At 41.2% G+C, this 16164-nt stretch overlaps 1 protein-coding gene across 6 annotated transcripts in view; it reads right to left on the bottom strand.

Moving 5' to 3' along the window:
- Positions 1–16164, bottom strand: part of dock10 (dedicator of cytokinesis 10) — a 237631-nt gene that overhangs the window by 33624 nt on the left and 187843 nt on the right. For all 6 annotated transcript variants that reach the window (XM_078410849.1, XM_078410845.1, XM_078410848.1 and 3 more), the window contains exons 36-44: positions 14305–14371; positions 13202–13249; positions 12130–12228; positions 10597–10721; positions 8863–8978; positions 6529–6666; positions 4258–4440; positions 2291–2401; positions 1554–1769 (exon numbers count right to left, since the gene is read on the bottom strand). In XM_078410849.1, the coding sequence (XP_078266975.1) occupies positions 1554–1769; positions 2291–2401; positions 4258–4440; positions 6529–6666; positions 8863–8978; positions 10597–10721; positions 12130–12228; positions 13202–13249; positions 14305–14371 (1103 nt within the window). The remainder of the gene's footprint in view (positions 1–1553; positions 1770–2290; positions 2402–4257; positions 4441–6528; positions 6667–8862; positions 8979–10596; positions 10722–12129; positions 12229–13201; positions 13250–14304; positions 14372–16164) is intronic.

Consider the following 16164-nt stretch of genomic DNA (forward strand, 5'->3'; position numbering starts at 1 on the left):
CTTCAGTACATCAAGTGCACGGGCCGACCAGACTTTGGGCTTTGAATAATGGCGCCAAAAATGGCGGCGCCTGCATGTGTAACACATGCAAAAAGAATTTAACTGTGCAGTTGCACATGTAACAAATAAAGCATAATTGAACCATTGATAGGAGCCGACAAGGAGCAAGCTGCAGATACCCAAATACTTCCACCCTCCACAGTCCTGCCTGCACCACTCAACTAGCAGTTTAATCAAGTCTATGCTGCAGAAGTGCAATAGGGATCAAACAGAATAAATGAACTGACAAAACGAATAAATCAAATAATGAACATAAAGTATTTTTCAGTTGAATCTGAACCATCCTTGCATTCATGAATATTATAAAGTAATATGACAAACATTACTGCACAGAAATTGGTGAGCACTCTATCTATTTTACAGCTGTAAAGAATATTGAAAAGGTGCTTAAATGGTGCCTGCACAAGAATATTTAAAATGTTTTAAAAGGTTTCTGCCTAGGTGCAAATTCTTCTGCTAAATTTGTGAGTTCCACTTTCTGAATTTCACAAATGTATACGATTGGAATTAATCTTACAATATTTCAATTACTGTTCCAAAATTCATTGAAGAATCCCTTGTGAAATTACTTAGTGATTGATGGAGCATTTATCTATTCAAGGTTTATGTGGCCAAGTCTGACCCTACTTTTTTCCACAAACCTCTCTTTCCCTCTTTAGAACAGCTGTAATAACACGATTATCCCCTTGATCAGATTAAACTTCTCCGATCCCCAGCAGAATTCTAATTTCTCGTAACTTTGAGTCTTGCGCACAAAGTTTCATCCATTCGTTAATGCCGCCATTTTTAACTTTCCATTGAGCTTGAAGATAAGAATACTCCAAATGATTTTGGAAACACAATAGCATTTTTAAGCTGAGTTCAATTTCCAACAACGTGAGTAACGTCTCAAAAAAAGTAGAAATGTTTCCATTACTGCTTTGCTCAGGATGCTCCTACATACAGTAGTTATTACTCAGGTCTAAATTTAATCTTTAGGTTAAGTCAATAGATCAATGGATCAATAGATCAAGAGTCCCCACCCAAAGCAACACCTGTCCAGTCCCTCCCAAGATTCTGTCTGACCCGCTGAGTTCCTACAGCATAGAGTTATAGAGTCATACAACACGGAAACAGGCCCTTCAGCCCAACTTGCTCATGCCGATCGAGATGCCTCAGCTACACTAGTCCCACATCCTTGCTTTTGGCCCATTAACCTTTCCTATCCATGTACCTGTCCAAATGTTTTTTTAAATGTTGTTATAGTTGCTGTTAAAGCACCTTGTCTTTTGCTCAAGATTCCAACATCTGCAGTCTCTTGTGTCTGTCTCTAAATGTAATCTTCATCTCCCAAAGGAAAGTCCTGTTCAAATAGGGCAGAATTAAGCGTAATGTACGCTTTGGGGGTTTGCCTGGGTGCTTTCTTCCATTGTTCTTCTCTACCAGAATCTTGAATGGGAGAATTTAATTTTCAGTAGAAAATGCCTCCCACGATCAAAAACAACGGAAATCACCTCTGATACATCTCCGTTTCGGATATGAATCTTAGCCATGCTCTCAAGCCAGGTCATTCGCAGTTCAGGAGTACTGGCGTACGAGTTTGCCAGACTGTACTGGAGGTCAATCAGCATCTCTGGATCCTTCTCATGCTCCTTCATCTGAGCTGTGGCCATTAACACCGTTCTTATTCGCTTCGTCAAGTCTTTCACTTCCACAGGAAACAAAGTGTTCTTCAGGATTGGAAACAAAAGGAAAAGTTACTTTAAAATAGATTTACTTTTAACCATTAATAACCTATTCTGACGGCGCCAAATGATAACTCAACATATGGTCGATTTAACTGCTGACGTTGACCATGTTTTTCATTGACAATGTTCATTGGCAATGGCAATCATTGACAATGTTCATATACAGGTCCACCAGCGAGAAACCAAGGCAGAGAAAGATAGATTCTTGATTAGTACGGGTGTCTGGGGGTGATAGGGATGAAAGGCAGAAGAATGGGGTTAAGAGGGGAAGAAAGATCAGCCAAGATTGAATGGCGGAGTGGACTTGATGGGCCGAATGGCCTAATTCTGCTCCTATCACTTATGAACCACTGCTTTTCCAGCAACCGATGATCCAGTTCCTCCTTTAATCCAACAAAATTACGAGAGCGCACTTGAAATATAGGCTTCTCACACTCGGAGAGAATAAACATTAAATGTCATGTTTGCAAACAGTTAAAATAACCTCCTCAGAATGTGCTTACTTTCATAGGTTTATCTCCATTTGCAAAATTGTTAATTATCGCGAGCGAGTGTTGGAATCGAGTGCCTCCCATCCCCACATCTGCTATCAGTTGGCTCACGGCCTTGATAAGCTGCAAAGGAGACAAAATGAGTAAATTAAATGCTTCCCCAAAAGAATCATTGAAAATCAATTTCATCATCAAAGAATCAATGGTTTTTTCTATATTAATTACTGTAAGAATTGAGATATCAGAATCTTGATATCTATTTATCTCATGATAGTTTAGTTTAGTTTAGAAATACAGCGCGGAAACAGGCCCTTCGGCCCACCGAGTCTACACCGACCAACGATATCCCGCACTATCATAACACACACTAGGGACAATTTACAATTTTACCAAGCCAATTAACCTACAAACCTGTACGTCTTTGGAGAAAACCCACGAAGGTTACAGGGAGAACACCAAACTCCGTACAGACAAGCACCCATAGTCAGGATGAAACCCGGGTTTCTGGCACTGTAAGGCAGCAACTCTACCGCTGCACCCCATAATCTTGACATCCCGAACATATCTGCTTGCGTTCCCATCCCCAGCCCCACTGCTCTGTAACTGTTTTATAACAGAGATGAAGGAATAAAACCAGATTAGTCGGGGTCCTCAGCAATAATTATTTTTGCTGGATTTAATTTTACTTGTCATTTACAATTTGTAGGGTAAACTTTGAAGAATAAACTGACACCGCAAATTGTCCGTGTAATTCATTTATATAATCTAATATTGAATTGGTGGCATAACTAAAATTGTTTAGTTGAAAAGATTTGTTCATAATGCAAGAAGTCTCGTGCAGGCAAAATATCAATTGCATGATAATGAAAACCAAGCAATGGCTTCGGATGAGAGGAACAATTCGGCAAATTGGACACCAAATTGGTGAATGGAGTCAAAGGGTAAAGGTCAAGGGTTGCATTTGTGATTCAACGTGTGTGACCAATGTACACCACAGGGAACAACGCTGGAATCATTGGTGGTGCTATGTCTACATTATGACCTGGATGTGAACATAGGAGATATGGTAAGGAAGATTGTAGATGACTTCAAATTGCTGGTGTTGTTGATTGTAAGGAGGGTACATTGAACCTACAGTATGATATTTGGTCAGCTTGTAAGTTGGGTGGTGCAATGATAGGTGGAAGTTAAACTCCTTAAGTGCAAAGTGAAGCTTTTTTTGGAGGTCTAATGAAAGAGGGCATAAACCATGAGTGAGAGAGCTCGGGGGAGTGTTGAGAAACAAAGGGATCTTGGTGCACTAATTCATAGATCCCTAAAAGTAATTAAACAGGTAGATAAGCAGATGGTGAGGAAGGCATATGGGATGCTTGCTTGCCGGTACACAAAATATGTAAATACAAAATACAAAAAAAATTGGCCCTAGTGTTAATGTACGGGGATCGCTGGGCGGCACGGACTTGGAGGGCCGAATAGGCCTGTTTCCGGCTGTATAGATATGATATGATAAGAGATGATGATACAACTTTATAAAACTTTGGTTAGGCCACAGCTTGAGTATTGTGTGCATTCCTGATCACCACACAATAGGAAGGGCATAATACACTGGAGGTATGCAGAGGAGATTTGCCTGGATGCTTCCTATGATGGAATGCTTAAGGTAGAAGGAGAAATTGGGTTTGATTTCCTTTGAATGAAGGAGACTGAGGGAGCCTAGATGAGGGGCACAGACAGGGTGAATAGGAGAGATATTTCCCCATATCAGAGTCTAAAAATCATGGGTGTGGGTGTAGGTTTCATGTAGTGAGTAAAAAGTTTAGAGTGTATCAGTATTGTATGTAAACAATGTTAGTCTTCTGCTTTCATTGCTAGTTTCTAATATATTTAGGTTCCAGAAAACCAACACATGTTGATATACAATGTGCTACTGACTTTAGGCAAGAACTGTTTTGCAGTAATAGTGAAAGATGTTCACTAACCTGAAGGTGTGATCTGACTATTGATATTCCTTTTGTAAATTCAAAATTCTTTCTCATGAAAAGATAAAGCAGGGCACAGGCCTCATTTTGGGTTGAACTCGACCTATGGTTACAACATTTTAAGATTTCATAGCAGAGTGTGCCACAAAGCTCTGCTCGGCCTTGGAAGAAAGCTGAAGGAAACTGATTAAAAACAGAAAAAAAAAATTAGTACTTCAACATTCAGGCAAGCAAGATTTTCATTGTTCCCTGTACTTGACCAGACTTGTGCAGATAACAATAAACTGGAGTTGACTTGTCACCGACCTTGATATTGCACAGTGACAAAGAATATACTGGAATAGGGCAATAGGAAGGGAAAGTACATACAACACAGATCCTTGTACATGCTCATTTGCTCATCTGAGTTTTATGCATTCTTCACACTGTAATATCAGTCTATTATCTCCACTTGTTTTAGTGCAAGTCAGGTGGTACAACCACAATGAAAATCTTTCTTGCAGCAGCATCACTCAGTGCCAGTCTGCCTGTCAGGCTTCTTTTCCATTGCTTTAGCTCTGAGAATCATTTGTGCGGGAATATCCACACATGGAACTACCATTTCAGAAATTTGATTTCCGTTGAGGTCAGTGGAACCTGATTTCAGAAGATCACAATGCCACCACAGGCCCATCCACAAAATAGCTCAAAGAACACTAAACCACACCTGCTGTTAAGGAATCATGAATATTTCTGCATGTTGCAGAGTAGAGAAATATTTTAAAATATTTTTAATAGAAGAATGAACATACATATCCAGGTCCACCGCCGGTTTTCCGGCACCCTTGGTTCCGTCCGGAGCCTTGTCGTTTAATCCATTTGTGCGGACCAAAAGAGGTCGCAGCACCAGGGGGGGACTGAGATTCCAGCCGGCAAAGTCAGCCACAGAGGTTGGTTATGGGAACAGATCTGCCGGCTCCGGTTGTGCCGGAGTTCCAGAGCCCCAGCCGCAGCCAGCAAATTTGACCTGCCGTTCAGCCACGGTAGTTGGCGATGGGAACGTATTTGGACCAGATTTCCAGAGCCCCAGCTGCAGGGGGGAATTTCGACCCACCGATCAGTGCGGAAGTCCGGATGAGGTTGAGATTGGCCTCCTAGACAATAGACAATAGGTGCAGAGGGAGGCCATTCGGCCCTTCGAGCCAGCACCGCCATTCAATGTGATCCTCACCCGGACTAGGCACCACATTTTCCGGGAGGCCTCCGGGGGGAGATTTCAAGTGTGCACTTGTAATTTTGTCCGGATTAAAGGAGGTGCCGGAAAATGGGTGGCGGACCTGGAAATGTAGCCTTTTAATTACCTAGCTCCCCGATAAGTAATCCTCCCTATTCAAATGAATGGTCTTCCTTTAGTGCCATGAATAACCAGGCACACCTTCAGCAGGCAATACGCCAGAGGAAATACTGGGACATTGCAGCTAATCTTTGCCCTGCTGCTGGACTCTATGAGTTGCCCAGCATCAGAGTTAAGTCAAGGAATCTCAGTGAGGTGCTGCCTGCAAGATCTGGACTTCCATGTCCACAGGGGAACTTTTGACTGGGTAAAGTCATGGAGAAAAGAAGTGCAGGAGTAGGCCATTTGGCCCTTCAAACCAGCACCGCCATTCAAGATGATCATGGCTGATCATCCAAAATCAGTACCACTTTCCTGCTTTTTCCCCATATCCTTGATTGCATTAGACCTAAGTCTTGAAAACATCCAGTGAATTGGCCTCCACTGCCTTCTGTGGCAGAGAATTCCACAGATTCACAACTCTCTGGGTGAAAAGGTTTTTCCTCATCTCAGTCCTAAATGGCTTACCCCTTATTCTCAAGTCATAAGTGATAGGAGCAGAATTAGGCCATTTGGCCCATCAAGTCTACTCCGCTATTCAATCATGGCTGATCTATCTCTCCTTCCTAACCCCATTCTCCTGCCTTCCCCCCATAACCCCTGTCACCCATACTAATCAAGAATATATCTATCTCTGCCTTAAAAATATCAGGTAGCAGGCAAACAAAAGCTTTTCACTGTATCTTGGTATAGGTGACAATAATAAACCAAAACTAAACGAGCTAACATTTAAGGAGTGAATTGCTATCTGTTTGGCACAAAACTGTCATAACTTCTGGGCGAATTTCTGCCCATTACCAATTACTATTTGATCGGAATTTGCAAAGAATGTATAATATTCTATCGTTTACATACAGTACTGTGGGAAATCTCTGCTGGTGAAATAAATTTATCAGCACCTTGTTAACAAATAGTCGGAGAGCTGCAAACACATGTTTCAAAGCAGCCGTTGACTGATTGACTTGCAGGAACAGCAAGTAAGTGTCAAAAACTTTTCTCATCATTGAATTCTGGCCATCATCCTGTTGCAGTTGCCTCTGTAAAGAGAATCATTGGCATGTGTTAATGGAAAACGCACAGTTCTGCGGACTCCAGATATTGATTACAGCTACCAGGAATACTTGCAAATTGGACGAGACATCATGAAGTGAAATACTAGCAACTAGTTTACATTTTATTATTGTTATTATTGCACTGTTATTGTCTGTTTTTCGTGTGTACATATGTGTGCGTGTGTGTGTGTGTGTATAGGATCTATATATCTGTGTGCATTTGTGAGTATGTGAATATATACACCCACTATATACACCCACTGAACTTTTTTTTCTCTCTCGTTTATTATATTATTTACAGTGTACTTTGTTTACATATTCTCTTGTGCTGCAGCAAGTAATAATGTCATTGTTCTATCTGGGACATATGACAATAAAACGCACTTGACTCATCACTCTTGACGTTATCTTATGCAACACTTCAACTTTTTCATTATATTTCAAACATTTCATTGCAAAGGTAGAGGTACTGGAAAGTGAGTCCACATTACAGAAGATAAGGTGCTGGAGGTCTTAAAATCCATTAAGGTGGATAAATTCTCAAGATGGACACGAAGGGCTGGAGTAACTTCGCAGGTCAGGCAACTTTTTCTCCAGAGATGCTACCTGACCCGCTGAGTTACTCCAGCACTTTGCATCTATCTTTGGTGTAAACCAGCATCTGCAGTTTCTAAATTCTCAATACCTCTTCAAATGTATTCAAGGACATTCATGGAAACAAGGGAAGAAAGGCACAAAGTACTCGAGTAATTCATTGGATCAGTCAGCTTCCATGGAGAATGTAGACAGGTGATGTTTTAGGGCCCTTCCACAGACCCTTCTTCAGCCCTGACCTGAAATGCTGCCCATGCATGATCTCCAGGGAAGCTGCCTGATCTGCTGAATTACTCTAGTAATTTGTGTCATTGTTTCTAAACCAGAATCTGCAGTCCTTTGTTTCAATAAGAAATTGTGGGACCTCTGCCAAAGATATTTGTATCATCAATAGGCACTGAAGAGGTACCAGAAGACTGGTGGCTGGCTGATTTTAGGCTTCTGTGTAAGAAAGTCTGCAAGGAAAATCCTGGGAACCACAGTATTGGGTAAGTTATTGGAGGGGATCCTGAGAGACAGGATGTACATGCAATAGGAAAGGCCAAGGACTGATTAAGGATAGTCAGCAATTTGTGTATGATGACACTTTCCACACAGAGGATGGTGCTCGAATAGAAAGGGCTGCCCGAGGAAGTTGTAGAGGTGGGTACAATTGGGTTAACATATGATGATCGTTTGAAGGCACTGGGCCTGTAGTCGCTGGAGTTTAGAAGGATGAGGGGGGACCTCATTGAAATTTACCGAATAGTGAAAGCCCTGGATAGAGTGAATGTGGAGAGGTTGTTTCCATTGGTGGGAGAGTCTCGGACCAGAGGCCATAGCCTCAGAATAAAGGACATACAGTTAGAAAGGAGTTGAGAAGGAAATTATTTTGGCAGAAGGTGGTGAATCTATAGAACTCATGCCACAGATGGCTGTGGGGGCTGTCGAAGGGTATTTTTAAGACAGAGATTGAGAGATTTTTGATTCGTACGGGAGTCAGGGGTTATGGGGCAAAGGCAGGAGAATAGGGTTGAGATAGAACGTACGAACATATGAACAATTACGACTTTTAAAAAGATATTTGGTCAGGAACATGGATAGGAAAGGCTTAAGACATGGGCCACAAAAAGGCGTTGGACTATCCTAGTTTGGTAACTTGGCCGACATGGGCGAGTTGGGCCAAACAGTCCATTTCCATGTTGTTTTGTTCTATGGCTCTATAAACTGCATCACACACATCCAAGTGCGAGTAACATAATTTCACCAAGATATCCAGATCAGCTATTGTTATCACGGGTTAAAAAAACCGTTGTCCTTTTTTCTACCAGAGAACAGATAGCCTGGAGGATTCGGCAGATTTGGAGAGTCAAAATTTTGCAAAATCCACACTTATGATAGTTTGAAAGCATATGGTCTTCCTAAACATTAGGTTTAAACATTTGCCACTTAGCAGAAAAACATTTATCATATGCTACGTACAATTAAAGGCTGCAGTTCTATATCAGTGCCAACGTTCTTGAGAATATATATTTAACGGCATCTGGCAGGCATCAATGCATTTGGAATTACATCCATCAAAAGAAATATGGACATCATTATCACTACCTGGTGGTTCTGGGTGAAAAGACAAATGATCTCGAGCACTGTGATGCACACTTCTGTTGCAATATTTGCTTCTACATCTATTAGATGCAAAGTATCCATCTCAGCTGGGGCACCGTCTAAATAAGTGGAAGATCAAAGGCAGTTATTGTAGTAACTCAAAGTTGATATTACTTTTCAAGGACACATTTTGCAGAATAATTTTTTTGCAGTAAATAAGTAACTGGAGTTCATTGATAATATTTAGCTGATTCTGCAAAGGAGTCCTCCTCTAGCATGCCTCTGAGCTCAGAACAGGGCTCACAAACCTACATACATAACATCATCAAATTCAACATAATTTATTGCTGTTCAGTGCAGAAAATGCTCATCAATGCTTGATGCAAACTGGCCACAAAGCTACCGAGTGCTCTGCATCAGCAAGCCATGAAGTTAAAAGAATAAAAAAATTTAAATTCTTTCCAGCAGCTCGCATTTTGCCCCAGATTCCAACATGCCACTTGCGCCAGTCTCAGTTAAAAAAGCTTCATTGTTGACAAATTTTAAACAGTTTACAGTGAATTAAATAACATATTTGTTGAAGACCAAAGCAAAAATATCTTACCACTGGCAAAAATACTACTTTTAAACAAATTTAAAGAGCATGGAATTTGAAATAATTACTGATCGAATTAGACTACGCACATAAGCTTTACGATTCACTCATCGTCATGGTGTGGGTCAGTGTTAAAACACAATTGCACCTTACATTAGCTTTTTAAAGATAGCAAGAACATGCTAAAAAGCTGATCTTCACATATTCATAGCGACAATAAATACTGTCAACAAATACTGACAATATGAACTTGAAGGAAACCACTGGCAACAACTTATGGATTTTGATGTTTAATGATATGTGCATGAACATCAAACTCATTGGCAGTTCCGCAGTATTAAGGTGGTAGCCTGGACAATTTTGTTATCAGCTTAACTACAATTTTTGGTGTATTGAATTGAACCAGGACAAAACTGAATGTTTTAATTCATTTGCCTTCCAAGGTCCATAGACAGTTGTTAGATAGTATAATATAATGAAATCACCAGCAGCTGAGAATAATATACTTTACTTGTAATATAACATATACTTGTATGTGTTATTGCATTTTTATTGATTATTCTTATTGGTCTTAGTGTTTCAACTGCGGGTAATGTTTCATTTCACTACACATTTATGTGTATGTGACAAATAAACGACTATTGACTATTGACTATTGATGTATTAATATTAGAAAATTTAGTAATAACTCATAACCACAGAGAAAGCAGGACACAGGAAGGAAAGAGACAGATTAAACTGCAAAACAAGTTTGTGTCCGCTGCTTACTTGAGAGACATTGCTGGTGGAGTCCATTCCCAGCTGTTACACACTCTGCATAAACTACATTGCAACTTCACTCTTCTAAGTCAATGGTTCAATGGTTCTTTATTATCACATAGACCGAGGTCAGGTTAAATTATTTTTTGTTTGCATACAGTTCAGTAAATTATTACGACACATAAACACAATTCCAGATTAAGTGCAAAGTGTATAGAAATAGTCCACTTAGGCCATATACAAGAGTCGTCGGGTTTAGGTGCCATTTTCAATGTCCAAGCTTGACTTTGAAATCCAAGTCCAAATATACAGGCATATCTATTGGGAATAGGGCTTACATGTGCAAATGAAGAAAGCTTAATACTGGAGTATTCATTACTTACTGATCATTATATTGGAGGCATCCATCAGTTGTAATAGCTTTGGATGTGATAAAGCATTTTTCCCACGTATTATAGGCATGGTCTGTGACCTTGCTTGCCTGTGGCCATCGTGGCCTGAATGTATCCTGGAAGACAAAGAAAGACAATAGACCTTGAATACAAATGCCTCATGTCTTCTGTTTAAAAGGATACCTGCACTTACCCCTCATTTTATTTATATTGGAGACTATGTGACTGCAGATTAGTCAGGATGTCAGGGGTTATGGGGACAAGGCAGGAGAATGGGGTTGAGAGGGAAAGATAGATCAGCCATGATTCAATGATAATCAATAGTCAATAAACAAAGGTCCCAATAGAGCCATAGACATGGAGTTATACAGCTCAAAGACAGGCCCTTTGGCCCACCACATCCATGCTGTCCTTTTTGCTCATCCACACCAATGCCATTTGCCTGCATTAGGACCATATCCTTCTATGCCTGGCTCTGTAAAGTATCTGTCTACATGCCTCTTAAAATACAGTAAATATATCTGATTCTGTCATCTTCTCTTATTACATGTTCCAAATATCAACCATTCTCTGTGTATAAAACCTACCCCCAGGTAGGTCCATTTAAAGATCCCATTTCAATCTTAAAACTTTACTGTCTTGTTTTTGACACCCATACCATGGGAACATATTTTGACTATCTACCACATCCATGTCTTTCATAATCTTATATACTTCTATTAGAACACCTCTCAGTCTCCTTCGCTCCAAGGAAAACGAGCCCAGTCTATCCAATTTCCCACCATAACTGGAGTCCTTCAATGCAGGCAACATCGTAGTGAAGCTCACGTGCACTCCCTCCAGCACAATCACATCCTCCCCATAAAGTGGCAACCAGAACTGCACATAACACACCAATGTTTTAGGAAAATAAGTAATTTTCCTCCTATTAAGCTTCATTATCCCAAATTTCCTTTGAAAATGCTGATATAAATCACTTCAAATGGAGGGTTTCAAATGTACCCCGAAATTTCAAATACATTTGAAATGTTAAACCGAGATGCATTGATTGCAAGGTAAAGCATCGTAGCTGCAAGCAGCTCCAGAACATTTTCTGGCAAAGGTGCAGCGGTAGAGTTGCTGCCTTATAGCGCTTACAATGCCGGAGACCCAGGTTCGATCCCAACTACGGGTGCTGTCTGTACGGTGTTTGTACGTTCTCCTCAAGACCGCGTGAGTTTTCTCCGATATCTTCGGTTTTGCTCCCACACTCCAAAGATGTACAGGTTTGTAGGTTAATTGGCTTGGTATAAATGTAAATTGACTCTAGAGTGTGCAGGACAGTGTTAATGTGCAGGGATTTGTGGTAGGTGCGGACACGGTGGGCCGAAGGGCCTGCTACCGCGCTGTATCTCTAAACTAAACTAAATCACTTGAGCAATATACACCTTTTACTCACCTTGATGTTGCGACCTTAATTAATCATAACACTGATTTAACAATATCATAAGGCGATTATCATAATAGACCAAAGATTGGAGTTACCATTGAGAGAGAAGACCAGAACTTTGGTGAGGGTTGGATCCTTTGAGAGTTCCATTACTCTGGCTGGCTTGTGCAAGTTTGGCGGCTGCAGCTAATTTCCTGGATTGATTAAACAGAATGAAATCAAGGTTGTGTCGAACAAGAAGAACAAAACAGAACATGGAGACAAATAGAGAAAAAAAATTGGTTACAGGAAGCCTCAGCATTCTTCATGATTTCTAACAAATCAAAAAAAAAGGTTTTGCAACATGACCCGCGTCATTTGATAAGTAAAAATGGAACAATTACGTGAAGACACAATGGTTATTCCCTCGACATCAATGTCCAGACTTGATACACCTGGTGTGCACCTGGTTTACCTATCCATTGTCAGACCCAGCTAGATCATCTATGCTGTAATGCATTGTTCTCTGATGCTAAAAGTCTGGAATGATTCTGGAGAGAAGATAAACTAATACTGTGAACCTTTTCAATTAGCCATCTCCTAAAACTCTAAGAGCCATAGAGTCACAAGTCATGAGTAATAGGAGTAGAATTGGGACATTCAGCCCATCAAGTCTACTGGCTGATGGCTGATCTATTTCTCCCGCCTAACCCCATTCTTCAATCATGGCTGATCTATCTCTCCCGCCTAACCCCATTCTCCTGCCTTCTCTCCATAACCTCTGACACCCGTACTAATCAAGAATCTATCTATGTCTGCCTTAAAAATATCCATTGATTTGGCCTTCTGTGGCAAGGAATTCCACGATTCACCACCCTTTGTCGAAATAAATTTCTCCTCATCTCCATCCTAAAAGAACGTTATTTAATTCTGAAGTCAGATCTTTGTGTCATTTGGCATGGAAATAGGCCCTTTGGTCCACTCTGTCCATTTCATCCATCAAGTACCTATTTCTATTTTTTTTAAAAAGATTTTGTCTGAACATTTGGTTACCTGATCCATTATCTCTTTATTTGACCTGGTATCAGTTTTTGTTTGAAAGCTCCCTTATGAAGCATAGAGCAGTTTACATTAAAGCTGCAATACAAATACAAATCTGCAAACTCGGAGTGTTGCATCTTTCATTACCTTGCCACCTGCCTCTTTCCCAGAAATTTGAAATGTTGAACACAAACTCTGAGAAGAAATAGAGAAAAAATGATCGGTCAGTGTCATTTTCCTTAAAAAAACTTAAATCTTTCAGTTTTGTATTTTATTCTCAAAGCCAGGAGTTTGGTCAAGAATTTAATACATGTTTAATGATGAAGAGACTAACAGATGTACACATCCCCTGCTGCTGATATCGATACCATTTAATTCATAGCTCTGGTTTGGAATTTGCAACACTAAATATCAAGATTTGGAATGAGTTATTTTCCCCTTATGACCATAAAAATTACTTTAAAAAAATTGAATACTGATTTATTGTAAAATCGTACATTGTTTAAAATAGATTTTTTTTTTACCCTTTTATAAAAAAGATATAAGCATGAAATGTAATTTTATTTATCCATAGATATTTAAACGTTTTTATCCATAGATATTTAAATGTTATTGAATTACCTTTCTTACATATATTTATCACTTTCCTAATTTTAATTGTAACCATGATTTTTGTTTAAAATCTACACCTGTTTCCACTCTATTCCAGGATGAACAAGGGAAGACAGAGAAGATGGAGATTCAGTTAGACAATAGACAATAGGTGCAGGAGTAGGCCATTCAGCCCTTCGAGCCAGCATTCTGTAATTCTGTAAGCAGCCACTAGGGGATTCTCTCTACTATGTGAAATAGGTCTGAACCTCTCTTTAATATCACCACGCACTGATGGAAGGATCCTGACATCCGTGCATGGAATTGCAACTAGTGGGCAAATATGCACAGGTTGATACACAGACGTAATGTGCAAACATCCTCCCCGAAACGTCGCCCATTCTTTCTCTCCTGAGATGCTGTCTGACCTGCTGAGTTACTCCAGCATTTTGTGAATAAATACCTTCGATTTGTACCAGCATCTGCAGTTATTTTCTTACACTCTCTCAGATCTAAATACCTCACAGAACCACGACATGACGTATATTTGAAACAACCCTTTACATACAGCTCTCAAATCCCTGTTTACAATTTGTGACCGACATTGTTCTTTAGTGCGGGAACTGAAACTAACTGAGAATTGAATGGTTTTCACTTACTCTAAAATATTGAAGAAATCTGTCAGTTCTGAATGTGGCGATTTGGACCAGTAGGCTTTAAGAGTCTCTGAAAGAAAGGTACACAGTATTTTTCTGTGAACTATGAATACATATTATAAATAGTCATAAAGTCATACAGCATGGAAACAGGCCCTTCAGCCCAACTTATCCTCGTCGACCAAGCTGCCCCATCTGCACAAGACTCACATGCCCATATCTGGCCCATATGTTTTCCATCCATCCATCCACCATACCTTTCTATCCATGTACCTTTCCAAATGTCTTTTAAATGTTGTTATAGGATCTGGCTCAACTACCTCCTTTAGCAGCTCATTCCATATCCCCACCACACTATGTGCGAAAAAGTTGCCCCTCAGATTCCTATTTAATCCTTTCCCTCTTACCTTAAACCTATGTCCTCTGGTTCTTGATTATTCTACTCTGGGTAAAAGACTATGTGCATCTACTCTATCTATCCCCTCACGATCTTATCCACCTCTATAAGATCACCCCTCATCTTCCTGCGCTTCAAGGAATAAAGTCCTAGCCTGCCCAATCTCTCCCTAGTCTGGCCCTCACGTCATGGTAGGGTTGCCAACTGCCCCGTATTCGCCGGGACATCCCGTATTTTGGGCTAAATTGGCTTGTCCTGTCTGGGACGGTCCTTGTACCGTATTAGGCCGGGGGAGGGCTGTAGGCCCGGACGCTGCCTAATGGAGGTTGCATAGCAACCTGCCTCCCGGCCCGGGCGGTTACCATTGGTGGCACGGGGGTGGGGTGTGGGGGGGAGAGTCCTGTCCCATCCCGGTGCTGGGATGGTCAGTGCGGTGGGTAGACGGCGGTGGCTCTCCCACTGTCAGCTCTCCCACTGGCGGCTCTCCCACTGATGGCCCTCAGGGGGCCAGAACATGTTGCTGCGCCAATGCCGCTGGACTCTGGGTGCGTGGGGAGGCACTGAGCCGGCCGGGGAGAGGAGGGGGGACAGGGGAGCCGAGGGCAGGCCCAGCGCTAGGCCCAGGCCTCGGCCTCCACCTCCACCCGGCCTCACCCTGTTGCTGCTGCTGCTGCTGCCGCCTTTCCTCAGGCTCACGGTTACCTGAGGCCAGGCCCAGGCCCAGGCTCCGGCTGCTTCCCCCGGCACCAGGCCTGGCTGTCCCGCCACTATGGAGCCGGCAAACCGCCCCCAAGAGACAAGCGGCCGAGCCCTGCTCGTACGTGAGGGCTGCGGAGGAGGGCGAGGAGAGAGCGGCAGCCAGTGTTGGGTCACAGCCCTGACCACGGCAAAATACTGTGCAAGTTCTGAACTGGGCAAAGTAAGCCAAACTACATCGCTGATAATTGCATCTGGAATCAGTCCGAGCAAAGCAGGAAATGGATTTTGATTTTTATGCAGAAGAGACATTGATTAAAATAATATAGATATATATGGAATTTTCTTCCTACAAAAGATACAAACTTAAAAAAAGTTTAAAAATCTGAAAAAAAATGGTGGAGCGGGAACACGTGGCCACTGGCTGGGTGAGGTCACGCGGGGCCCGGGGCGGTGACGTCACCTTGTCCCTTATTTGGGAGTGCTATAGTTGGCATCCCTACGTCATGGCAACATCCTCGTAAATCCTCCCTGCACTCTTTCCAGCTTAAAAACATCTTTCCTATTGCAGGGTGACCAAAACTGAACACAAATATTTCAAATTTTATATTATAACAATATTATAAATGTTTGTTAATTCAGAACTGAAATCCAGAGTCAATAAGAAAAACATTCTTTTTGATTACAGCTACTTTATCCTGTATTGAAACACAATCAATAAAAAGATTTTTGAAACCAAAGTGTCTGAAATAAAGGGAGAAATTACAGTT

Source organism: Rhinoraja longicauda, chromosome 13, assembly GCF_053455715.1.
Source record: "Rhinoraja longicauda isolate Sanriku21f chromosome 13, sRhiLon1.1, whole genome shotgun sequence".
Taxonomy (NCBI): Eukaryota; Metazoa; Chordata; class Chondrichthyes; order Rajiformes; family Arhynchobatidae; genus Rhinoraja; species Rhinoraja longicauda.